The sequence below is a fragment of the Labrus mixtus genome, chromosome 16 (assembly GCF_963584025.1).
Source record: "Labrus mixtus chromosome 16, fLabMix1.1, whole genome shotgun sequence".
Lineage (NCBI taxonomy): Eukaryota > Metazoa > Chordata > Actinopteri > Labriformes > Labridae > Labrus > Labrus mixtus.
In genome coordinates, this window is record NC_083627.1 from 20207229 (window position 1) to 20233834 (window position 26606).

At 40.4% G+C, this 26606-nt stretch overlaps 2 protein-coding genes across 2 annotated transcripts in view; one reads left to right on the forward strand and one right to left on the reverse strand.

Moving 5' to 3' along the window:
* Window positions 1-253: 253 nt before the first annotated feature.
* Window positions 254-6136, reverse strand: LOC132990548 (transmembrane protein 42). The gene is made up of 3 exons (XM_061058806.1): window positions 5732-6136; window positions 4677-4823; window positions 254-4354 (listed from the first exon to the last, which is right to left on the reverse strand). The coding sequence occupies exons 1-3, from the start codon at window positions 5906-5908 to the stop codon at window positions 4211-4213; spliced, it is 468 nt and encodes a 155-aa protein (XP_060914789.1). The 5' UTR covers window positions 5909-6136; the 3' UTR covers window positions 254-4210.
* Window positions 6137-19386: 13250 nt separating this feature from the next.
* The window catches only part of LOC132990719 (oxysterol-binding protein-related protein 10), a 59848-nt gene continuing 52628 nt past the window's right edge, over window positions 19387-26606 (forward strand). The window contains exon 1 of the mRNA XM_061059089.1: window positions 19387-19906. Within this exon, the coding sequence (XP_060915072.1) occupies window positions 19626-19906 (281 nt within the window). The 5' untranslated portion in view covers window positions 19387-19625. The remainder of the gene's footprint in view (window positions 19907-26606) is intronic.

The window sequence follows — 26606 nt, forward strand, 5'->3', positions numbered from 1 at the left end:
CATCTTTGTTAGATGAGCTGTTTATTTGATATCTTCTTTCCCCAGAAATTAAAATGTACACATCCTTAAAAGTGTGTCCTATTCACAGAATATATGAACACTTTACAAATGTTTTATTTCACATAATATACTGTATATAAGACACATGATGAGTGGTTTAAAACAGAGCAATATTTATTTGAATATATCTAATCACACAATTTCTGTAAGAAATTATAGCCTAATGTTAAATCTTGAGGGATCCTGGGTCAATTCTTGCAGGATCCTTGAAATTAGAATGACAATTGATTACACCAGCAAAGTGTAATGCTACATCTCTTTTCCATTAGAAGGTCAAAAAAAGTAATGATTCTTAAAATGTCCTGCAAAATGTTTTTCTCTTGTGTTTTTTTCCAGTGCAGAACATTAATACTACTTTGGCGAGTCAAGATCGTGTTTCGGTGTATTCTTCTAACCTCGCTGTACACTTCTGCAGATACAGTGCACAGGTATATAAATACATCACGCTCAAGGCCATGCCGCTGTCACAGAGCTATTAACGTGGCTACTGCAAAGCTCTGACTTCTTATTTTACAGTGAGAGTGGATTCACAGGTAGAAGGTTTACCCTCGTGTCATGCCTTTAGCAGAAGAAAAGTGAGGCACCAAAAAATCAACAGCAAATCCAAAGCAAGGAATACAGATATGTAAGGTAGAATTAAAGAATAGTTTACTTTTTGGGGGAAATATGCTCATTCACTTAAATGCTGAGAGTTAGATTAGACTCCTTATACTTCTACTGATGTCTGTGCGTTAAAAAGGAAGCTGTAACCAGCAGCCAGCTAGCTTAGCCTAGCATACATTCTGATGGAGGGATACAGTCCAATAGCCAAAAGTAACAAAAACAGCTAATAAAAGATTCTTTAGGTTCATAAAGAAACATGTGAAAAGTCTATATCATGTAACATGAGTTATCTATCTACCAAAAGTCTAGAGTTAAAACAGTCTAGTGATGTTTTACAGGGGTGATAAACTAGACCACTTCTTAGCTAGTCCCTGCTAGCCACTGCTACCAATACAGAAAGTCTACTTTTAATTAAACAACACTTGAGGTTTGTTTCATGTCAGTCCAGTCAAAACAAACCTAAAGACATAGCAGGATATTAGCTTTGCTTGGAGAAGGACTAGAAACAAGGGCCTTGAACATTGTCTAAAGGGTAACAAAATGTGAAGTCCACAACACTACAGCTCATGAATAAGAACGGTTCTCTATCATACAAACTGCTTGCTAATTGTCTGGAAGGCTCTCAAAGGAATCTTGACATCACTCGAACTGACCAAGAAGAGAGCTATCCCACTGCTAACATCAATTTCACATCAATCCAACAGACATGAAATTGGATCAATCGTTTCATCTAATTTCTGTCCAGAAAGTCGATGACTATTTATTTCCCCCCATTTATCCCCAAAGACTGATTCTTTCACTGGAATACTTCCTTCACACTTCCTCAGTTAGGTCACAAGTTAATCTTGTATTTTAAATATGAACATTTGATAACATGTGAAATTGGGAGTTTTTTAGTTCCTTGATTGGGATGTTTTGACTTTCAACAGAGCCAAGCTAGCTTTTACCCATAGTGTTAGCAGTACCTTTAGCCTACCAGCTGCTAGCACTAGCTACATATTTTACTGTACAGATATGTGAGTGGCATCAATTGTCTAATCCAACTCTTGGCACAAATTCAATGAGCGTTATTTCTCCAAAACTACACCATTCTTTTCAGAAATGCAAAACACAGGATCCCAAAACATGGAGGCACCAACAACTGAATTCACATCTGGTGCTGCTGTTGTTGCTCGGTTGTGCGTGATCTCCACTGCTGAGGCATCCTCTGTGAGTACAGTGTTGCTATGAAACATCACTCAGCCAACTTTTAACATGAGAACTTTATAATCACATTGTCACTGCAGTCACATTTATAGGGATGCATGTAAATAACATGATACAAAACCTGCATAGCAGCAGTTAGAGGCACATCTATCATTTTTGTGCATTGCTGCCGTGGGATATTACACACAGGTTTTATAGCTACCGTTATGCATTCATATTATGATATGTATCCAGAAACAGCAAAGTGTGATCTTATATATTGTTCGATAAAGAATCCAGGCAAACCCCTGTTCACTAACTTAACTTTTTATGCTAACAGACGCACCCCTCTAGCAGCATGTATTGTCATATCTTATGCTCATTTATTTACTCTCAAAGCTCCCTTATTGTTACACACATCACAGTGTTATGAAATTTAAAGGAGGTGCAATGTTACTGCACTCTCACTGACAACTCCAGGGACCTAGAAGGAAGCTTTTAAAGGAGCCAGGCGTTTATGAAATCTGGAGATGATGGATGATGGGCTGATATCCATGACATGCAACAGAATAATATGAGATTGCAAATGCATTGTGTTGGGCTTCAGGGCACGTGAAGCCCAACACAATGTGTGTCTTCTGTGCTAGAGAGAGACAGTTGAGCCCCTTGAGTCACACTTTTTAACATTTGATAATATGAAACAGCTCTGCAGGGATATAACTCGGATGTGGACTGACCATTTTTGGAAGCTTTGGTGTGAGATATTTGATTTCAGGCCTCGGTAAGATCATGCACACGTCTGTGATGAAATGGAAGACAAGATGCCTCTTCAAACATCTGTCGTGCTCATATACTGAGGTTAAGGCTCAGGCTGTCAAGAAAGGCAAATTAAAAAGAAAAGAAGGACCCGGGCAGACAGCAAGATCTTACCAGGGAAGAGCCTTTCAGCGTTACATTGAGTGTATCATTACTTGTGTAATAGAACTGCACCTCATTAGCCAATGCTCCATTTCTAGCATTATCATGTGCATGCGTTAAATGCAAAGTCAGTGTAGCTGCGGTGTAGGATTTTTACAGTGAGTGTCTTTGTAACTTAAGGAAATGTGAGAATTAACAAACCTTTGGTGATCTGATGGCTGCAATACATAATGCACAAGCTGATTGATGTGGACGTGCATATGGTGCTCATGAACAAATCCTAAACCACTGACTTGGGATCAGTGCGTGAATATGCAAACAGGTCCTCTTATTAGAGATAATGCTATCAGTCTGTCCCATTAAAGGAAACATTCAACATTTTGAGCAATGCACTTTTCGTCATTTGCTGAGTGTTAGATGAGAACATGAAAAACCAATCGGATGTCTGTTGATTAAATACAATGCTTCAGCCAACAGACAGAATGCTAATCAAAAAGAAAAGGCTATATACTAGGATATCTAGCACGTTTCCTTCCTCCATTCATTTGGCTAACCAGTCACTATCAGCTAGCCAACAGACTTAGCTTAGCCAAATGACTCGACAGAAGGAACGGTTCTAAAGGTTAAACGGCCGGTCTTTAGCTTGTTTAAAAAGAAGTGTTACCTCCTGATCAAGACATGCCAGCTGTGTTCCTCCTCCACTAATTTCGTCCTAGCTAAGCTTTCCAGCTTTAAATTTAACGTACCGATAAGAGAGTTGTATCAATCTTCTAATCTACCTCTCTGCTGACACGCTAATGTGCATTTTTCCCAAAATGTTGAATTATTCCATTAACCCCTTTTCCTTGCCCCACATCTTTTCTATTAGCTCAAGAGTTGTTGTGATGTTGTTGAATGAAAGATTCCCTCTAAAATGTAACGTAAAGCTAGTATTGTTTTTGCGTTGTTGTTCGCCTGTGGCCAGTGATAAGTTAAGTGCTTCTGGGCCTCCATTAGTTTCTAGTCTCCACTAACCAGACTGAAGCTGCACCATGGTCAGAGGAGCTGAAGGCCAGCATCTCCTCTGAGTTTAGAAGACGCTTAGACAATGCTGCGCCACAGCTGAACCAGCCTGTCCCAAATCTACAACCTGGAGAATAGTCTCTGATTTTAAAATAAAATTTTGTCTTTTCACAAAATATACGAGGAATTAAGTCAATCAGGAAGCAATCTGTTGAGAGAAAAAATCAACTGATGGATGTTCCTGTTTCTGTTAGTGCAGAAATCAAGATTTAATCAATAAATGATTGCTTGTTATTAATAAACAAAATCCATCATGTGTACTTTTGAGATTTGTCAATTCTTAGGCTAGGTGTTCAAATCGAAGGAGATGCCGACCAAACCTCATCACATCCTGCAGCTAGCAGGAGTCAGGCTGTGCTGAGCTAGTGGAGACCAGACCATACTAGTCGTCCTTAGCGGCTGTGTTCTGATGTCCATCCTGCGGTGAAACTCTCTGCAGAACCAACAGACCAGAGAAGGTCAAGGAGATCCCAACCCACCACAATGTTATCTGGGCTTCACCAAAGATAAGCTGCCCCAGGAAAGCCTGCAGAGGGGAACACACTGAGTTTGTCCATTGTCAAGGTAAATCAATCTCTACATTTCTATTGACGTGAAAGCTACAAAGGATGCATTGATGGGACTGTCTTCCTATGAAAAGCCTAAATCAGTGCTACATGTTATTTCTGAACATGGTGCAGCCTAGTTTCTAAAATTAAACGTCTTATATCAGGAGGAAAGAATTGAAGGTGACTCTGAAATTAACCTACAGTCCACTTTAATCTGATGTGAAGAATGTATTGGTTTTACTACAAGGAATTGAAAAATAAAATAGGGTTAAGGGAGGGATGAGAGGGAGTGCTACTTACGGAAGATATAAAGTTGGAGGCGGTGGTGGTCACAGTGGTTCGGGTGGAGGAAGAGGAATACCTGAGTGCTTTGGCAAGAAAGGTCCACATCACAGCATTGCAGGTGAAAAGCAGTCCGCCACACAGCAGCCTCAGAGGGATGTGAAGCTGCAGCACAATCAGAGAACATTCAGGACTGAATTTTCATGCTTTGTGCCCAATAATAAAAAATCTAACACCTATAATAATAACAAATAATAATGATAAGAGGCCATCTGTTCACTTTAAAACTGAGGTTAAACATTTATTGTACCTTGAAAACAATGACTGATACTTCTATGAAGAAGGCTACTTAAGCCTAAAGAGTAAAATGTTCAATATTTAGAATATGTAAAGTCATTCATTTGAAATGCTTAGACCTACATAAACTATTAAGTAGATGTACCTCAAGTTTAATGTAAGTATGCCAATAGTACTTTAGTTAATGTACATAATTATTACATCAGAGCAAATGTAACAGCAGAAGTTGTTGAAACAGAGATCCCTATTTTTTTTTTCTATATCTTAGTCATATACGGTTCATTCAGATCTGGTCGTGCACATTAAAAAAACGTTTTCTTTGCATCTCCTTGCAGCACCGTACTTGCTATTCTAATTAACCTTCACGTTAAAGGTCATTATGTGTCGTGTCCACAGTGTCAGGCTGCAGATGTTTCTGACGTCACTCTGTGACGTATGAGGGAAGCGTGAAGGTCACACACCAGAAAGCTGACACCCCCCTTAAAGATAACATCCTCTCTCTGCGCCATCAACACCCCCAACGCACATAGCTGTTAAGACACGTATAATAACGCGATAATACAGAGAGACTCGCACGAGCTGCAATGTAATTCAAGCACGCGGACACGGCACGAGAGCGCATCTGCAGCATGGGCTCCCCTGACGGTGCTGATGCTGATGGAGTGTCGCCCCCCCCCCCCCCCAACTTCCTCTGTGGGAGATTACCTCGCTCTGCATTATTCACAACATCCATCCTCACAGTGTTAATAATGAACGCCGCTTTAACGACTCCTCACCCGGTCACAGGCGGTAGTTTCGTCCGGTTGTCGAAATCTCCGCTGCTCTCCCCATGTCCGGAGTCCGGTTTCACAGACCCCCTTCAGATAGTCGGCTCCGAGGGAAAGCTTGGCCGACGACGACGCCACAGCCCCGAGGAAACCCGCCAGCAGTGCATAGAGAACTCCCGGGAACATGTTGACATTCTTTTCTAATCCATGTTCACATGTCTGCCTCTATGTGCTGCTGATGCTGCTCCGGGATTCAGCTGTCTGCATGGCTGTGCGCCTGTGTGTGTGTGTGTCTGTGTGTGTGTGTGTGTGTGTGTGTGTGTGTGTGTGATCATGAGAGAAAGAGAGATAGTGTGTGTGAGAGTCGCCGGGCACGTTTCCTGCTCTTTCCATACACAACCGTCCGGTGGCAGTCACACAACACGGCAGTCAACTCGGAGAAACTGGACTAGATTGCTCCCGTGGCATTCTGGGAAGTGTAGTTCAAACGGAGTGAACGGTGACTTCACAGTAGCCATTTTCCTCTGACATCATGCTGAGGCTGCAACGTCATACTGTTGTTTTCATGTTGTAATGTAGGAAATCTAATACATCTATCATTTCAACTCTTCTCCAATGATCAGTAACCGAAAATACATTTTTTTTTAAATGATTCATTTAGTCCCTCCCTATAGCTAAATCATCTGTAAGGTGTGAAGAAACTAGATGCAAACATTAGGTCTGCATTTAGTCAGAGCTCTGTGAGATAGCAGAGGCATTTAAAGGCTGATGACAGCCAGTGTGTTTTCAGATGTGTTGTTTGAACTTGAATCTTGGTCAGATGCTTCTCTGATTTTTCCTTAACAAACGTCTTTTCAGTTTCTTACCAATCAGAGAACATGATAAGGATTCAGACCGTTTGGTTCCCCAACTTTATAAACCCAATGACACAGAAGGACATCTCTCTAAACGGCCTCTGTCCCTCCGTCTGCCAGAGGACAATGTGCTTATGGTAAATACAACGGCCTACTGGAATCAACCTGTAAAATGTTATCGCTTTTATACAATATTTTGATGAAAGTAAATGAAGCGGATCATTAACAGACACTGGGTGAAGCCCTTCCCTGAAATCTCCTGGGCTAATACAATAAAGGACGATCAATGCTAATGTGATGTGCTTGAGTGTAGGCGTAGAGTATGACTCCAGTTGATCCAGAGCTTAGGATGGACCTCTTTGTTCCTGAGCATACTGATGAGCTGTAGCCTATTATAAAGGCTCATTACACTAAACTACAGCAGGTAGGACGAGTGGAACTGATGGGAGGAATGTATTCAATTCACATAATCATTAAGAGATGAGTCTGTCAGAGTTCATTATTCTTCTTATGAATCTAAATGGGAGGCAACGTTATGTTAATCTGTATATCTGTATTCATCATTTGTATTTTTTTGTCGATTATTAGAAAAAAAAATGAAAAAAAATATATAATTAACAGCATGATATTAATGTTAGCACTAAGTGAGCATATAAAGCATTAAGGTATGTTAATCAGATCCCTGCTAATTAACTCAGTGGCTCCATTTGCTGCAGTGACACCTAGCAGAAAACTAACAGCACCTGAAAATATAATACGTTAAGCCTTCAAATAATCATCTAAAAATCCATTTAAAGAAATGAGCTCTGAGGACTGTTATCTAAACATGTGTATTTCTGCTGTATGATGTACTTACCTACACAGGGCTCTATAGAGATAGACTCATGTTTGGAGCCAGCCTCAACTGGACTCATTTTCATTTTCACAAGTTGCTTCTTGACTATGCATGGTTATGTGCCTTTTGCCTACCCCCTCTCCCCCCTCTCAGATGTGCTTGCTTGGATATGTTTGGATTACCATGTGTACAGATCAGGACTGTTTAATACTCTCTTCCTCTGCCCAATACTTCAACAACACAGGGTGTTGCTTATAGGCAGCCATACCAAGCACCTCGTTTAAACCATCCCAGCTTGTGTTTTTAGCCAATTGTATTATTATTATTGCAAGGAGAGCTGAAGATTCAGTGATGTTAATATAGTTAGGATGATAGATTTGTCCCAAACTGCTACACAGACTAAAGACACAATGATATAGCAAAATGTAACATTACCATTTTCAGTTTCTTTGCAGCAGCAGGCCCTTTGCTGCCTTCCCAAAGTAGGAAAATAGAATTGTCGCCTATATAATTACATTAAAGATTGATGTGTTGTGTTGCCCTCCAGTGCCTCGTGATGCTCTGACAGTGAGATACAGAAGTGAAGAATTATTCATGATATCAGGACACTGGAACAAAAAGATGCTTCGTTAAATCCAGCCGTCATTCTTTTGTCATTTATTTTTTACTTTAAAACAATGATGAAAGGTTGAGATGCCTTTAGGACAAATGCTCTCTTGCTTTGTGTTCCTGATGAGTCTCTGTGATAACGCAGTGTTTAAGGGGTTAAGTCATTGAACCGGTTGTGGTGCATTTGGAGAGGCAAACCAGTTTGGACATTTTTTTAAGCTTTTTTTTTTTCCTGAAGTCTACCAACTATTGTCAAGGTTTTTAAACATTAAAATAACAATTTATACCCACCAATTCTGGTCTTTACTCAGTCTTAAAAAATGCACACGTTCTTTGTTTCAGCTGTGAAGTGTAGCGTGCAGCGTGCATCGTTCTAATTCCCCACAGAAATGACATAACGGAATTAAAGGTGAGCTCATCCTCGTCCTTTCTCCGTTGTGCCAAGTGCAAACCCAAATAAGCTTTCTAGCCAGTAGATGTCTCTAATGTGCTTCACAGAAGTACATCACATCCACCACAAACTGCTGAGGATGGAAATAACTCCCTCTGAACGCTGTGTATTCATCGCTGCAGTGAGGCAAATGAGTTTGAAATATAACCTGTTCTTCCTGTTGATGCTCTGACAGATTGTTACCTCAACTCCACATAACCTCTCCATCTTGACATTTGTGAGCTGTAAAATCTTAATTAGCCTGAAAAGAAGCAGTTGTTACTCTGAATGCATCCATGTGGGTATCTGTCTAGGTAAGTTATAAGGTTATTTTCACTCGTCACACAGTCTATAAAGGATATTAGACACACAAAGCAACAAAATGTAATAATACCAGCAGGTCCATATTGGTGTGGATGTGGTGTGTGTGTGTGTGTGTGTGTGTGTGTGTGTGTGTGTGTGGTTGTTGTCTGGGGAAAACGGATATTAAAGTGTTGAGCAGTGACAGTGCAGAAAAGAAATGAAAGGTGTTGTTTCTGTCACTGTGTCCCTGGCTCTGATCTCACTGAAACAAGCCTCAGGGGAAAAGGCCATCCTTGGTCTGTCATATTTCGACACCCTGTATCCTCCCGGAGTGTCCGCCGAGCAGGAGGACTATGAAATCAAGAGCAGCGATTAGCTGTTATGTCCTGGCTCCTCTGACAAACACATGCTGGTGTCAGTTGAGAGAAAGGACTGGAGATCCTTCTCCTCCTGTGTAAAGGAGTTATAATTGAGCCCGCAGAGAGCTTAAGTGACACTTTTACTGAAGCGCTGTCACTGTCTGCCTGTGTCTTTGTCCACCTTTTGGTCCTGTTAAGGGATTTAATAAGGAAGAAAATACTATCCTCAAAGTGTGGAGTTCATTAGTGTCACAGCTGCGACGCTGACCTTTAAATCATCCGTCATTTACTTGAAGACAAAAATAGTTTTTGACTGAACTAAGATGTAAAATTCATCTGTGAAAAACTACAGAAGGATGGATCTTTTCCTGAAGTTTCCCCTCTTTTGTTTTACCTTTTATGTCTTTAAACAGTCCCATACTCCGAGCTTTATCTGCAGTGATACACAGGGGCAGCCTTTTCTTTTACACTTCATTTAGCTGATTTAACTCGTCTTGGCATGTTTCAGTTTGTTTTCCTACAGATTATGTAAACAGTGCATAGCTGCTGGTAAATATTAAGCCCTGTCCAATTTGATTATGTGACATTTTTATTTTAACACACACCCATCAACTGTGCAAAGAATATAGGTGATATAGGTTTAAAGGCTTTTTTTATGCCTTCATTTGAGAGACAGGACAGTGGACAGACTTAGAAACCAAAGACAGAGAGAGTGGGGAATGAAAAGGAGCCACAGGTCGGATCAGAACCCGGGTCTGCGTCGAGGACTATCACCTCCGTAAATGGGGCGTGAGCTCCAACCACTAGGCCACCAGTGCCCCTATAATAGATGGCCCTTCAACATCTCTCCTCTGCTAACTTCTCATCAACCAGTGAAGCAGTGGAATTTTACAACAAATCCCTAAACAGTCTCCTGGATCTCCACGCCCCTCTCAAAACCAAAACAGTCACGTTCCCACGCTCAGCCCCCTGGTACACCTCCGAGCTGCGGAAAATGAAGGCGACTGGTCATGTCCTTGAACGGCGTCTCAAGGTCTCAGGACTCACTGTGCACAGGCTAGCATATCGGGAACACCAAAAAGCCTACGCAAAGTCCCTCAGAAATGCCCGGTCACAGTTCTACTCAAATATCATAAATAATAGCTCCGGCAACTCAAAGCAACTTTTCTCCACCATAAACCATCTCCTAAATCCACCAACCCCCTTCCTCTCAGTCACCACAGAGGAGCGGTGCAACAATTTCATCGACTTTTTCAGAACAAAAGTTAACACCATCCGCTCTCTCCTCTTCTGCTCCGCCTCTCCACCTGTCCCGACTGCCAACCCACAGCCGGGGACCACCCAGCCTCTCTGCTGCCTCTCTGCAATTACGCAGCGAGAGACTGAAAAATTAAACCTTCCACTTGCACCCTGGATCCCTTTCCCACAGCCCTGGTCAAATCTAACATCTCTGCCATAAGTCCCCTCATCACCAAAGGCGTAAATCACTCCCTACAGGCTGGTCATGTTCCATCTGCCTTGAAAACTGCTGTCATATCACCACTTCTCAAAAAACCCACCCTAAATCCAGATGTCTTTGCCAACTATAGGCCCATCTCCAACCTTCCGTCCATTTCCAAAGTGCTGGAAAAAGCAGTTGCAGCTCAACTTCACGACCATCTACAACACAACAAACTATTTGAGAATTTTCAGTTTGGTTTCCGCTCTGCCCACAGTACAGAAACAGCTCTGGTCAGGGTCACAAATGACATGCTGATGGCTGCTGACGCTGGCTCTCCATCTCTCCTCGTTCTCCTCGACCTGATCTTTGGTAGTAGTAGTGAAGCACAAAAATATGGATAACGTCGGTAAAAAACGCAAAGAAAAGGGTGGGGCTGAGAAGGCGAGGGGGAAAAAAAAGCAACATTTAGAAAGTGAAGCCGCTAAATGTCACAAGCTCACTGAAATGTTCAGCAGCACAGCCGGCAGCAGCACTGCGGCACAAGTTGACGCTAGCAGCAGCATCCAAGAAGTTAGCAGCATGAGTGAAGAAGAGAGTGTTGAGGCGAGCCAGACAGTTGTGCGGCCTCAGCATGGTAGGGCCACATGTGATGATGAGGGACAGAGAGATGGGCTGGTGGAAGTTCCACAGACAGATACAGGGCAAGTAAGTATGGAACATGACATGACAACTTGCAGGCTGATGTTAGCAAATGTTATTCAGGTGTTGCTACATTTTTATCTATACCCAGTTTGTGTTGCTCAGTACAATGCAAAAAATTAAATGAAATAAAATAAAGTGAAATAATGATTATAGTAGTTAAAACAGCTCCACTTTAAACATTTTAGGTGTAAAATGCCACATGCAGTAATATTAAGAAATAGGCTATATACTGTATATATAAAAAACTGTTGTGCTTTTACTTTTTAAAGTTTTGGTAACGTTACAGTTTTCTGATAATACTTACAAACTTTGAAGACTTTGAATACAGAAGTTACATTTGTAGTGGTGTATTTTCATTATTATTTGTGTGCAGTAAGTGAATTATTGCATAAATTAATTAAGATTATTGAGTAATAAAGTAATCATAAGATTGCATGGAATAGATGATGTTATGATTCAATTGGATACATAAAACCAGTTTTTTTTTTTTAATCCATTCCATCATTTGTTTATTCAGGTTGAGCTTAGACCGAGGGCAGAGGATGACACCCATGCCAGCTCAACCTTAAATTACTTTGAGCGCCCCAATTCAGACAGTCACAGCCTAGAGGTTTTTTTTTCTTACCACCTGCAGAAGAAGACAAAATACCTGACAGTAGAGGGACTGCAGCGTGATGACACCTTCATTTTTTTGTGAGTATTCAAGTAAGACTAGAATACTATGCTCTTAACACAACATCTAGTCAACATCAGTGCTATTGCTGTAATTTGGATGGTTTAGTGTCATGAGTCATGATTAAAGTATTGTGACACCCGTGCCAGGCGTTGATGACTTTCCGCTTACCGATTGTTGTGGGCCGGCCGAGTCAAAGTCCAGGGCTGTTTTGTAGTCCCAGTTCGTCCCTGCTTGGCACCCCACACCAGATCAGGTCATCCCCCATAACCACCATCACCTTTTCTGGCCAAGTCATCCACCTCTCTCCAACCGTCACAAATCTCGGCATCAAAATGGACCCTCAACTGAACTTTGAAGCCCACATGAAACATCTGTGCAAAAACTCATTCTACCACCTCAGAAACATTGCCAAACCCTGTCCTACACTCTCCCTGTCAGATGCTGAGAAACTCGTCCACGCCTTTGTCTACTGCAACGCACTCCTCATCGGGATCCCTAGCAAGAGCCTCCAGAAGCTCCAACATGTCCAAAACAGCGCTGCTAGGGTCCTGATGAGGGTGCGTAAATATGAACACATCACACCCATCCTTCAGACACTACACTGGCTCCCTATTTCATTCAGGATTCAATACAAAGTCATCCTTCTCACCTACCAGTGCACCCATGGAAATGCCCCCCTCTATCTCAAAGAACTCCTCACCCCACAATCCTCCACACGAAGCCTCCGCTCTGGAAACACCAGCCTCCTCCATCCCCCCAGGATTAAACTGCACACCATGGGTGACCGGGCCTTCTGCTCCTCTGCTCCCAGTCTGTGGAACGCTCTCCTCCGAGCAGCTGAGGGCTCCACAGTCTGCTGATGCTTTTAAAAGGGCCCTAAAAACCCACCTTTTTAACAAAGCCTTCTGCTTGTGCTTTTAGTTTCGTTAGTTGCTTAGTTGATGAAATTTTTATTTCTATTTTTTTTTTCTCCTGTAGCAATTTGAGATTTTTTTGCAAAAATGTAAAGTGCGTCACAAATTAAATGTATTATTATTATTATTTAAAGAAAAATACCAGCAAACTTGTGCAGAGATGTAACAATGTTCCTGATGATCTTAAAGGCAACCCAAATTGAGCTACTTTCCAATGTCAAGTAAAAACTTCTTATTCTGCACATGAATGATTTCTGATATCTATATATTTAATTTACTGTTATAGGATACTTTAATACTAAATAGTTAATAGAGTTCTGGATAAACCCACCCTCAAATGTGCTCGTAGTAGTTTGCAGTGATTGGCTATAAAGCCAGTATTTCAACCAATGTATGGACTTTATCTCACTCATTGTTAATTGTGATGCGTTCACTTACTAGTCTATGTTCTGAAGTCTCTTGGAGCACTGATATTTTAACTTTTGTAAATGCTAAAGCTTTAAAGGAAGATGCTTTCATTTACTGATTTACTGACCATGATGCTCCCAAAATAGAGTTTGACATACTAAAGTGTATGAATACGGTGGTGTATGAATGGTGATGTACGTCCCTTTGGATAAAAAGCGTCTGCTAAGTGAATTGTAAAGTGCTTTTGAGTGATGTGTTTACTGTCGTTTTTGAGAATGGTGATGCGTTCACTTACTGATGTATGCTTCCATGTCTTTGAACACTTTTCATTGAAATGGATGGAAATGGATAGCCGTCTTTGACAAGATCTAGATATACTGAGTTTCCTTTAATACTTCCCTGTAAGAAGAATTGGACATTAATTCACGGTCTTCAGGACACTCTCATGCTTTTTGCAGTTTATGATGTATATTAGTATTTATGGACATTTTCTCTTTGTTGTATAGAGGTCGAGAGGCTTTCTGACCTTCAGAGAAGAGGTTCAGGAAAGGATGCTCGAGAATAAAAGTACAACTATTCAGCCCTCGACATTCATTTCCAGCCATCACCGAGCTTTATTATGAAGCTGCCTTGATTAATATGCATGATTTTATATTTCAGCCAAGCATGGAAAGCAGAGAATCAGTCGCTGACACACACACATCCTTAATCTTTCCAATCCCTTTCTCCTGCCATCAGTTTACAAAAACACACACTTGCACACACACACCCGGTCTGTTGACCTTGTCAGCACGCAGGGTCAATAGCCCTCTTCCAGTCCATTAAGTAGTTATTAGCAAGGTAGCTGGTCTTTGTAAATAATGCATGCTGCTTTTGTCAAGTCAAGAATCAACACCCGGCATTAAAATCTCTACAGACTGGACTCCCTTCTGAATTTAAACAAATGAAATACAACAGGACATTAGTTTTCATACTGTGAAACCAAAGTCAATAGAGGAACTAAATCACATTTGAAATAGCCATAAAGGGAGTTTGAGGGGAGAGAGACACTTTATGGAGCCATGCTGGCTGCAGAGTTTGCAGCGAGCACAGGAAATGTTCCCAAAACAAACAGACTCCAGTTAATCTCAGTTCCAGCGGTTGCCAGGAAAAACTAGTCAAGGTGAAATGCTAATCTGAGCTGCTCTTTGTAAAACGAAGCATCGGTGGAAAATGGAAACAAACCAAGGTCAGTCTTGTCTCTTTTAATGCTTTTGTGAGGTTTTGGTTTGGACTCTCAGGAGGAGAACTATGAGGATTATACTTTTCTGTGTGTTTGTGAAATTCCTGGGTAATGCAGTAGTGTGCAGATATCAGTCAGAGGACATACAAGCTGCTTAAAACAGATAAGATTACTGATGAAATACTTCCTTATTTATTCACAATGACAGCCTGCTCTACAGTATGTACTGACCAAGCACTAGTCGTTTACTTTGACATACTTCATCAACAAACTAGATTCCACTTCCTGTCACTCACTGCCATCGCCTTAGAGGCGCAAGAATCCATCAAAAGCAATGAAATATAATGTTGTGCACATTGAACTCTCAGAAGATATACAGATGGAAGACTACCTTACTGTAGTTTATCTTTTGAAGCTGAGACCTATAGACTTTTTCTGTGCTGAGGCATGCGATCGATTGTCAAGTAATTTGTGAAAGACTGTCCAATCTAAAAGTGTACAGGACAAGAGCATTTGTTGTTTCTTTAGTATTTAAATTATTTAAAGTTTGCTGTTGCAACAGAGTGAAATACTCTTGCACTTCTTGGTCAAATTTAAGTATTTGGACACATCTCATTCCAAAACCAGCAGTGTTTCAACAAAATTTTGTTTTACAACTATAAAATAGACGAAAGCAATGCCATTCAAAAGGCCGCTGTAAAATGACATTAATATCAGCTGTTAATTCTAAATACAATAGAACCACTAAAACTTGGCTTTACTGCAAGTGGAACCGACCTTAAAGACTCACTCCGTGCAGCTAAACGTTGTCATGTTTAGCTGTTTAGCACTGTTGTACTGTTTAAATTCTATCTGGTTTCTGAAATTTCCAGAATTGCTGAATTTGGGTGAGGAATTAGGGGAAAATGTGCCTCAATTAACTGCAAGAGATCCTGAAAACCTCAGATTTGTAGAGTTGCATGGTGTCTTAGATTTACATTTTTATTTACATTATCAATAAAGTATAGCTTCAATGAAGAACAGATGCTGCAACAGAATACATGTTTGATACTGTGAAATAGTGTAAACTAGGATGATTGTATTTAAAGTCTTAAAGGTTTTCAAGGCTTAAACAGCTCTATAGTAAACTGACATTTGTACAATGTATGCCCATCATATACAACACGCCTGCTGTCATCAGCTCCTGAGAGAAACAGACATTATGGAGCTGTTGGGTTTATATTCTTCCAGACTATAATGGCTCTTGTGCAGTGAGCAGACTGGTGGTGGAAGATGATGAGGGTCCACCTCAGGCAGTCACAGCTACCATAAATCTAACCGGGCTGACGCAGGACTGTATTTGAGGAGATTGGTGTGATGTCAGTAGGCAGCTGGGAAAAGAAACCCATCCAAGCATGGCTCTGGGCGCTGAGTTATGTCATGTTTTACAGTGGTGGGGTGAGGAAACACCTTATTTCGCTGCTGTTTTCGAGGCTCTTACAGCAGATTGTTTCTGTCTCAGCAGGGTGGGGGTGACTGAGGCAATACACCATATTCACAGTGGCTAATTTCCACTGACACTCAGGGTGGGAAGCTTTCATAGTCCAAGTTATAATTTTGTTGACCTGTTGGTATTCTAACTTGCAAATCGTAACATTTTAGGGAATTCTATATTATTTTACAGAACATGTAATAAAGTAATAAAAGGTGGTAACTAGTCACTCTTTGATAGCTAACCATATAACCACTTTCTCGTTGAGATTACTGTTTTATATTGAATCATCAGGAAATCCTTAGCAATAGTGGTAATGTTAGGTGTCTAAATATAAAGCTATTCACGATCATGTTTGGTAGCCAAGCTTATAGTAATGTTGGGTCACTAACGGTAAAGATAAGCTGGTACAGTTTACTTTTAATGGTAAAGTTAGTTAGCTGGTAAAGTAACTAGCTAACATGTAGCTTAAAGTACATTTATTTTGAATCATAATATTAGTTAGCTAAAGGCGAAGTGAACTAGCTAACATGTAGCTAAAAGTTAAGCTAACTTTCAATGGTGATGTTAGTCAGCTAAAGGTGAAGTTAATAGCTAGCAGCATTGTTAGCTAAGAAGTGAGGAACTATCAAAAGCTGTTGTGATTTAGCTGATAGTAGGCTACTATCCTACTTAGTAATATGTTGTGTCATATTGAAGTAGGCTACATGATGTCCCTCCAAGTTTTCACAATCAGTTGTCCTTACAGTAAAACTGCCGATCAACCAAGAAGCAGTTCAATTATAAATGCTATTAATTTCAAACTCCCTTTGTTTGTAGAATTTGCAAAGTAGGCAACTGCAGCTGTATGACAAATAATAGCGTATGAGCTCCACACCCTGAGCATGATGTCAGAAAAAATGGTCACTGTGTTATTATGGTGTAGGCTACGTATTGTTCATCTCTGATTTATTTACATTCTAAATTAAAAGTTTAAATCAAAGGCCTCAGAGTCAAACTGTTGACCTCTTGAAATGAAATGCAGCTGACCTGAGCGTGACTCGCAGCACAACCTGTTAACAAACCATTGACTCTCTGTTGCACTGAGACTTTTTTCATCTCTTTTATTGATCCTTTCTTTGTGGCTGCCTCATCTGACAAGCAGCAGGAATCTATCTGTGCTCTGTTAAGTGTCCTATGGAGATTCATCGAGACATGCCTTCAACCCCAGCCTCTTCTTAAGAGCCTGCGGTGCTCCTCGGTCTGGTCTTCATTAACGTGTCCTTTTCACCCTGGTTATCAAGGGTGTATTTGTGTGTGTGTGTGTGTGTGTGTGTGTGTGTGTGTGTGTGTGTGTGTGTGTGTGTGAATAGGTTAAGCAAACCTGGAAAAAAAATCTCATGTCATTTATAAAACCCTATAGGCCTACTGTAAATAAATATGTAAATTATGATAACATCAAACTTTGAACTATTCTCTTTACCTCATCAATAGCCAATGTCTGTTGAACCTTAAAATTAAATTCTGGTTAGTCTAGGAAGCTACTAACCAAATTTCTTACATTTGAATATACTTCACAAGAGTAAACAATAAACCTGAGCACAATGATGGAGCTTAATAGTAAAGTCGGTATGCTATAGACATCACCCACTGGGTTCTAAAGAGACATTATGAACCCTGTGCTGCCATAATGGAAATGCTATCTCTGCCAAAACTTTTGGTCGATAGTAAGAGACAAAAAGGTGGAGATGAAGTAGCCTGTAGCCTGCTGGCAAACAGCTTCAAAGTGCACCTTACTGTCAAATTAGTCACACCCCTAATTACGACTCATTTATTATGATCAAAACCAATGTGTTTCACCCCCTTAAAACTCACCAAAAAATCAACCCCAAACAGTATTCACCAAAAAAAGGAATGTGCAAATTCCCCCCAAAAAAGTATTATTTCTGCTGTAAGAATGAGCATCATAAACTGTATACAGCCAACATGGATGTAGCCTTAGTGACATCACCCATTCGTTTCTAAAGCAGATTTTTGAAACCCAATGATGGCTGTGGCCACGTAGAAATGCTGTCAGAATCTTACTATCAGTCAAAATAGAAACAGGCAAAGAGCTGGAGACAGGTCTTAAGCCTCCTGAAATAACACGCCTGCCTTATTGTAAATAACTTTCATCCTTCATAAAAGACGATTGGGTTATGGGGTGCTGGTTTACCTTATTTGGTAGAGAAGACAATACAATTAAGGCAAAAAAAAAAAAAAAACTGAATTAAAGTTGCTCAGCTGTCTAACATTGCATACTTGCACTTAAAAAAGGGACTTTCAAGGGATAAAATGGACAGAATGAAGCTTTTATGAGCATCCACAGAAAAGATTTGCTGTGTTAATCCAATTGGTACAATATAACTCAAACTGGGGCTTTGTGCAAAACTAAGCTGTAAATATGAATGTTTTATTGTTTTGATGTCTTCTTAGTTTTTATTGTACTTTAATTTTATTCTATGTATTTTTATGTATTTGAATGCATAAAATAACAAATTTAAGGGAGACACAAGACGGTTGTCCACTATGAGGGACAAAAAATGACTAAAGTATAAATAAATAAATACATGAATAAATAAATAAATGTTGGGAGAAATGCATACAATAATGTATAATTAAATAAATAATTAAATAAATGCATCAATGAATATATAAATAAATATATATATATTAATAAATGCAACAAGTAAAATCATGTAAAAATTAATCTATAAATAAATATATTCATATATTTATTTATGTATTTCCATGTTGTACAAGGAAAAGTAAATATGTAAATTAAGTGGGCCGTCCTAACATTACTGAAGTAGGATTGGTCAATTTTGAAAAACAGACAGAAGCAAATTTACATATATACTTTTCCTCTTATGACCTGGACACAGAAATAAATATAAGTGTAAATGTAAAAATACGGAAATAAATTAATAACTCAATTAATGTGGAAATGTATGCATTGATACATATATAACTGTAGAAATACGCTAATAAATGAATAAATACATGTAAAAATATATAAATAGCCATTAACAAAGTGTATTTATTATTTATTCATTGATGTATTGTTTTCAGCATTTATATATGTATTTATATATTTATTGATGCATTTATTTAATTATTTATTTATTTATACATTATTGTATGCATTTCTGCCAACATTTATTTATTTATTTATACTTTAGTCATTTTTTGTCCCTCATAGAATCAGTGTCATACATGAGTCATCAAAGTCTCTCCCCGCTGGGTGTTGCACTATTTTTAGTGACTTTTTTTTGGGGGGGGGGGAGGTATGATGTTAATAAGTTTGCATTGTAATATCCGGGGGGCGGTGCAGAGCAGAGTGGGCGTGTCTGCGCTGTGCTACCCCTTCCTAGCAGGAAAAGGCTGGAGGAGACCCACAGAGCCACACACACACAGAGGAGACCCACAGAGCCACACACACAGCTGCAGGAGAACACACAGCTCCAGCGGGGGAATATGTCAGCTCTGTCACTCGACGAGGGACGCAGCGTGGACACTGTACACCCACTGCCTCTACTTTAGGTCGGCACACAAACATCTCCCTGGTGCTGCTGCTGGTCCATCCCCGTCCCCTCCTTCCTCCTTCCTCCTCATTCCTCCTCCTCCTCCTCCTCCTCATCTTCACCGTCCCGTCGCCAGGATGGACAAGACGCTCTGCAGTCCGCAGCTCGTCACCAAGAAATCAAACTCTTCCTCGTCGGACCTCGGGAACTCGTCGTCGAGGAAGCCCGGGAGGACCGGCTCGCACAGCCCGGGATCCGGCTCCCTGGGCGGGCCGGCCGGAGGAGCAGGGGGCGGCCGGGGAGCCGTGCTGCTGGGGAACAGCATGAATCTGCAGCAGCAGCAGCAGCAGACGAGGAGGAGGCAGCTGGAAGGAGTGCTGAGCAAATACACCAACCTGATCCAAGGCTGGCAGAACAGGTGAGTGACGACACGTTGACAGAGGAGATCCACTTCTACAGGGCTTCGTGTTGTTATTTGCCCCGTCCACGTTGCACTTTTGCCACCACGTCACCGCCAGAGGGGGGCTGTGTGTAGAGGGGTTAAATCAAGTAATGCACATATGCTAACTGATGGATAACTATAAAACTGTTAACAGGTAAACAAACAAACACTTTCACCTGAAGGACATGAAATCATTTATTTCAATATTTAGATTTATTTTACTTGACATTGTAAAAGAAATGTCCAAACTCTGCAGTAGGCTAGTCTATAGCATAAAAGTTTTTTTTTAGAAATGTCTGAAGCTAAGACTTCTTAAAACAAACTTTTATTTGTGGCCATTTGCTGCTTTTCTGAACATTTTTGGTTTCAAACTGTTGCTCAATCAAAACACTTGGAGACGTCCGACCGGCTTGTGACATATAATGGAAAATATAATTAATGGCAGCCCTATAGTGATGTCGCATTGCCCTTTTCATTACAATGACTTTTGTACTGTAACAGGGCTACGTTGTGTTGCCCATGCTGTTAAGATTATTTCATGAAACTGGTCTGTTAGAAATCAGCAAAAGAGCCAATTAAAGCTACCATTAGCTAAAGATGACACCATGTCTACTGGCATAATTTGTTTGAAATGTTAAGATGTTAAGTAAAGGAGGATTTTTTCATGCTTGAGAATCTAATGCCAGTCGATATGTGACTATTTTTTTATCGAAAGAGGGATTTTTCTTGTTATTAGATGAATATTTTCTTTGACATTTGCTTTCAGGTCAACTCAAATACATCTACAGCTAAACCATACAGCCACATGATGAACATAGTTTGGCTGACATTAGCTGAATGCAAATCCACTCAGTGCAAATGTTTAAAAGATACAACCTGAGAGTTTTTCCTGAATGCTCTTATATAAATGATCTCATAAAGATTGGGTCCATTGTAAGGAGGTTTAGAGGATTGTATAATAATGTGCTAACTAAATGTATATTTGTCCCAGAGAGCTCTACACACTACATCTAAGAAAACACATGCAAATGGACAAACAGCCAAACACACAATGTTGCTGCAAATATGCGAAACCAAAGCAAACACAGAAACGCCCAGGTACGTAAACACACAACAAATAAGAGGAATGCTGCTAGGAGAAGTGATCCAATTAGAGACTGTTTGTGCCCTCAGGACTTCTTCTAGGAGTCTCTTTTAACATCAAAGACATGTACTGTTTTTTTTATTTAGGAGAACATGTGACTGGGTTTGTGTCCCATGTGCACATCCATGTCCACTTTATCACGATCTATAACAACAAAGGACTTCTTGTCAAGGCTTCCCCTTTTTCCATGCATTCTCCAACTAGCAACTTGAAAAGCGAGAATAAAGTGCTGAGGAACAATGTTGGTCAGAGGATTGTTAGCTGCTTCTGCATGAAGACAGGTCGGACTGGTAGGAAGTTAAAGGGACAACATATAGAACATGACCTCTACTTTACTGACTCTGTGGATTATTCTGAGTCATTTAAGTCAGACACAACCATAAACCTAAGTGGGAAGTACACCTCTTCCAAGTGTGCCAGTCCCAAGGAAGTGTACTGTGCCTGAGCTGGGATCAGAGCACTAACACGAGTCAAACTAACTGTACTTTAGGGGTGGAGCGTGCTTAGGAACAGTACGGATTGGCTGTGTGAGTGCGCCCTAAAAATGCTCGGTGGTTTTCGTATTGATACAAAAACATAAAGGAGTCCTGATGTTCAACACAATTATCACTGCTGGCACCAAATATCCATATTTAAATGTCAAGAATATCACCTCGTTCAAAACAGAATTGCCTTCCAATTTTAGACTTTGAGGCTGTCTCTACTTTATGACTTCTTGTGTGGCACTACATTAATCCTACCCTCTCAGAATCAGAATCAGAATCTGGGTTTATTGCCAAGTACATTTACACATACTACTCACAGAGTGCATGTAAGGAAGATACATTTTTAAAGTCCAGTGGTCGTTAATGTAACGCATAAAGAACATCCTCATCTTTGCAGAATCAGTGTATCATCATAACATAATCAGTTTCCAACCCTCTAAACTGTGAATGAAGCCAGAAGATCGCAGCCCCTGCCTCACTCTGTCACTGTGGTTAGTTATATCACACTGTCTCGTGTCCTGTAGGTGTCTGATGCTCTTCTGCTCATGAAGCGCTGCAGCCGCTCTCATTATGAGGAACATCTCAGCCACCACCACTGTGGAGATCACAGCAGCTCATGATGTGCTTTATGCAGCATTTGTGAGCTCACTCTCTACCTGGTCCGGTTTAACTCAGACACTGAGACAGTTCTTACGACAAGAGGTGAGCGAGGTAGTAAATGAACTTGAGCCTACACCTGTTGTCGTTGTTGTTGAATCATCTGGCTGTGTTTGTGGTATTTAAGCAGAATATAAAACCTGTTCTTGAGATGATCCTGTAGGCTATGTGGTGGAATTTCTGTAGTTATTTAGATTATAATGTACAGATGTAATTAGGTTTATTCACTGTTCTCTAATGTCAGTCAGACCTGATAGAGTTCAGCTGTTATTAGAACAGTACAGCTTGGAGAGTGTCAACTGTTCTTCCTGATGTCTGTAAGGATGTTTGGTAGACTTGTTGTCTGCTCCAGTGTTATAGACGTCACAGTTTAGTCTAGGTGGTTCAATGTGACCCTGATAATGATAATGTCTTTTTAGGATATATGCGATGCCTTTCGAGAAGTTCTGCAGATGTGATTGAGCAAGACACGAGTACAGAAGTGTGATGTTGAATCATGTCTTCTCCGGAGTATTCTTCTTCTTCTTATGTATAAACTTTCATCAACGTTAGCCATCTCAGTCAACTGAGTCTTATTGTATGGAGTCAAGTCTTAGTCATTTCTTCAACAGGCTACAGATGAACTCCTGTACTGTACACTGAACATGAATTATGCAGGATTTCTGTTCTGCAGCTGTTGTGTGATTTAAGAATGAAACAAGTTATTTTTAACTGCGATGAACCCTAAAACAACTGACTTGTTGCTCAGCTGCAGAGAAGAAGGGAGCTGTGTTGTTATCTGAGATTGAAGCCTGTGTATGGAACGGGGAGGGGGGGGGGGGGGTGGGTTTGAGAGGTGGCGCGGTTTGAGAGGTGGGGGGTAAGAACTGCTTCTCTTTTCTTTCCCATTAAAGTGACAGGCGGATGATGCACTGAGCTGCAGCTTGAGTTGCACCCGCAGGAATACCTGAGCGTGAGAAGAAGCACATGCTGATGTCACAGAGGTGAAGTGAGCTGCTGTTGATGAGAAGACTTTTTCAATTGTGTTCCATGATCACTTGGGATTTGTGGTCTGTTGAACACACATTTATTTAAAAATGTATCACAGAGTGTAAAGTGTTATGGGATGTAAGGAGCGCTGCACTGATTTGTTGGCTGAAGGAAAGGTATTATGGGATATTTAGTTCCTTCCCTGTGGTGTTGATACCTGTCCAGTTTCAGTTTCAAAGTGCCTTAAGGTGAATGTCTAACTTTTGGGATTCCTTTCGGTTCATGGACCGGAGCGGACACAGCCGCTCAGAGCTGAAAGGAAATAAAGACGAACATCGAGCGCTGACTAAAACATCCTGGAAATGATCTCTTTTTAATAAGCAATCAGATTAAACATGATGTAATGTGCACACGTATCTTGTTTTCTTTCTTTTTATTGCCACTGCCATTAGCTTTACACGTGTTTCCTCGTCTTGCTGGGAAGCCTTGTAATCATAATCAAGAGTTTCAGCTCATCAGGAAACTGTTGAGATTCTTCAAATTAGCATTCAGTCATAGCAGTCGTATCCTGATGTGATGTGGCTGCAATATAAAGAAACTGTCTTTTTAATTTCTTTTAGAACAAGTCAAAGAGTTTACTCGTCATATTGTGTTTCATGGCCTTACAGTGCACATGTAAGTATAGAAGGAGGATTCTATGGCCCTGTTTCTATATGTTGTTTACAGGCTCAAATAATTCAGTGTTCTCTCATCCTGTTATTTTTCTTATTTGACAGCAGTCTCAGAGTTGATTTGATTTTCATTTTGAAGTCTTTTTGATTTAACCGTGAGCTCTTATTTTGATATTTGATTGCAGCACATCTCCACTCAACACCAACGTCTACTCACTTTTTAAAAACCTGGACAATTACCCGCTTCATCAGCTCATTCAGAAATGATGTTAGAAACTTTAAAAAGTTAGTTTGACCTCTGTTTTGGGGTCACAGTTTGTTACGTGTTCTGTTCAACAGGAAAAAAAAAGCGAACTTAAAGTCCTGGATAGATTTTTCTAGTATTCTCTAATTTAAGTTACAGTTTGTTCCGTCTTGTGTCATTAACAACTACGTACCTGTGATAGTTGCTACAGCCTTTAGCGTATTAAACATGAAAAAACCAGAGGAAAAGAAAATGGATCAATGTGTCATATTAATGATTTATGAGGTGTGTGAGTTAGTTGTGCTCAGTAATGGACTGGTGTATGTGTTCACAGGATGGGACATTGTAAAGAGGTATGAACACTTTAAGTACACAGTCCTCTACTATTGGCTATGTGTGCATGGCCTTAAAAGATGTATTAGCTTCTGTAATGTCTTCGACCCGCTCTGCTTCCACATCTTTTAATTGCTGTTTCAAAACAGGTAAGTCGTTGGACACCTTTTCTTTTGACACCTCTGGGTGATGTCGTCTAGTAGTCATTCACGTTTGACCGTCAGTCGTCTTCTGGCTCTGTGATGATGCTGCCATATTTTGCTTTTCTTTTTATTTGTTGTTTATTAGCAGTTAGCTAACAGTTTAGCGCATAACAGCCTCCTTGATTGGGGTGTGAATGCTGCCATGTGCGATTATCTTTTTTCTGCACTCTGACGTATACGTCATATGACTGCATGCATCAAACTGTACATACAAATAACATTACACGTCTGGTTTTTCATGTTTGCTGAGTACATGCAGGCTTACATACTTTCATGTAGATTTAGTATGAGAGGTGGATTTTTGATTCCTTCAGTATGCTGAGTAAGGAGGCAGAGCATCGACGGCAGACATTGTTGGAGTAATTACAGTTGTCCATTATTTTCCAATATTTGTCACATGGAGTTACACATTGTGTGTGTGTGTGTGTGTGTGTGTGTGTGTGTGTGTGTTTGAGAGTGTGTGTTCTGCAGGCGTTGTCGTGGTGGGCACCAGAACTGAGTCGAGCTAATTCTGCCTCTGTGTGGGAGGCCATGTGTCAGTGTGAAGTGCTGTTATGTTATGGAGGTGCTTTGTGTGCGTTTGTTTTGGAGAAAATGCTGGGTAGTCAGTTCTAAAAACACAGATATAGAGATAGTGGTGAGGACCCTCAGTGACTCATTTCAGGTCGTAAACAAACAACCCAAACTTTGTAACAATATCCAAACCAAGGCAAATCAGTTTTTTTATTTTGTCACTGGGGAAAAACCTGATGATGCATTACAGTTCATGTATATACAAAAGAATATAAATAGTTAAACAATACAGGACAATTATGAATGATGTGTATATGTATAGGTAGGTGATCGACCACCCTCACTCTGTACCCTTTGTAAAGGCTGCATGTTGCAGGTCTGTGGACTCTGCAGGTGACGAGAGAGAGAGAGCGAGAGAGAGAGAGATGCTGTTAAGTCTCTTTGAATGCATTTGTTGCAGTGCAACGTCTGTTGCAGAAAAAATGTAAATGCTGTTCCCTTATTTGTGCGTTTTCCTGATATTTGCATTTCTGAAAAGTTAGCTCTACTCAGTTCTTTAACGCGGTATACAGTACATGTTTGTAGTAGTTCAAGAAGATCAATTACTTAAAATAAATGGAGGATGGACGCTCCAGCACATGTCTGAGGTGATGATGTTTAGAAACTGAATCCAATTTCAAAAAGCTAAATGAGTCTGGTTTTGATCCACAGGCCAAACGAGTGCTCGTGCATAATAGGTATCCTTTTCAACATCTGCACGCAGATCACGTTAATGTAAACATTCAGAGCTCCTTGATAGATTTCTGGTTTTCCTTCACATGGAGGCTGAATCTGCAAGGATTGCTTCATGCGTACATTCTAAATTTATGTCGTCCTAAGCGGTCAGCAGGGCGGGGAGTACGCTCTGAGGGATGAATCATCTATTTGCAGATGTATTAGCTGGAAAGGAGCTCTGCTTTGATCAAAAGCTCTGACTCTGAGGAGTGCAGCTCTGCTGGGTAGAAAACTTCTGGTGTTTGATTTCTTGTTGATTAAAAGAGCGTCTGGTCTGTCTGTTGATGCCCCTTTCTTAGGATTGAAAAGGAGTCTTTGGTTGCTGTCTTCTTGCAGCAGTTGCCAAAAAAGAAAACTCAACTCAAAGGTCTAATCACTCGCTTGTTCAAAGCCTTCAATCACATCTCGTTCAATTTTTATTTCAAGATGGATGAAGTGAAAAAAAGACTCCAGTCCCGTGTCATATGAGCGGGCTTAATCTGCAGACTAAACCATGTGATCCACTTGCTGTTTTCAAGGTCAGGAATGAACCGTTAAGCTCAGTTTTCAGTACACCAATCAAAGCTCAGGTTTGATCAACATCAGTGATGTGTGTGTAAAATCATTGTGAAGTCAAAAACCTGGTCTAAAAGAGCATATAGTGATACTGGTTTAAATGAGGGATGTGCATGTTTAGTCAACAG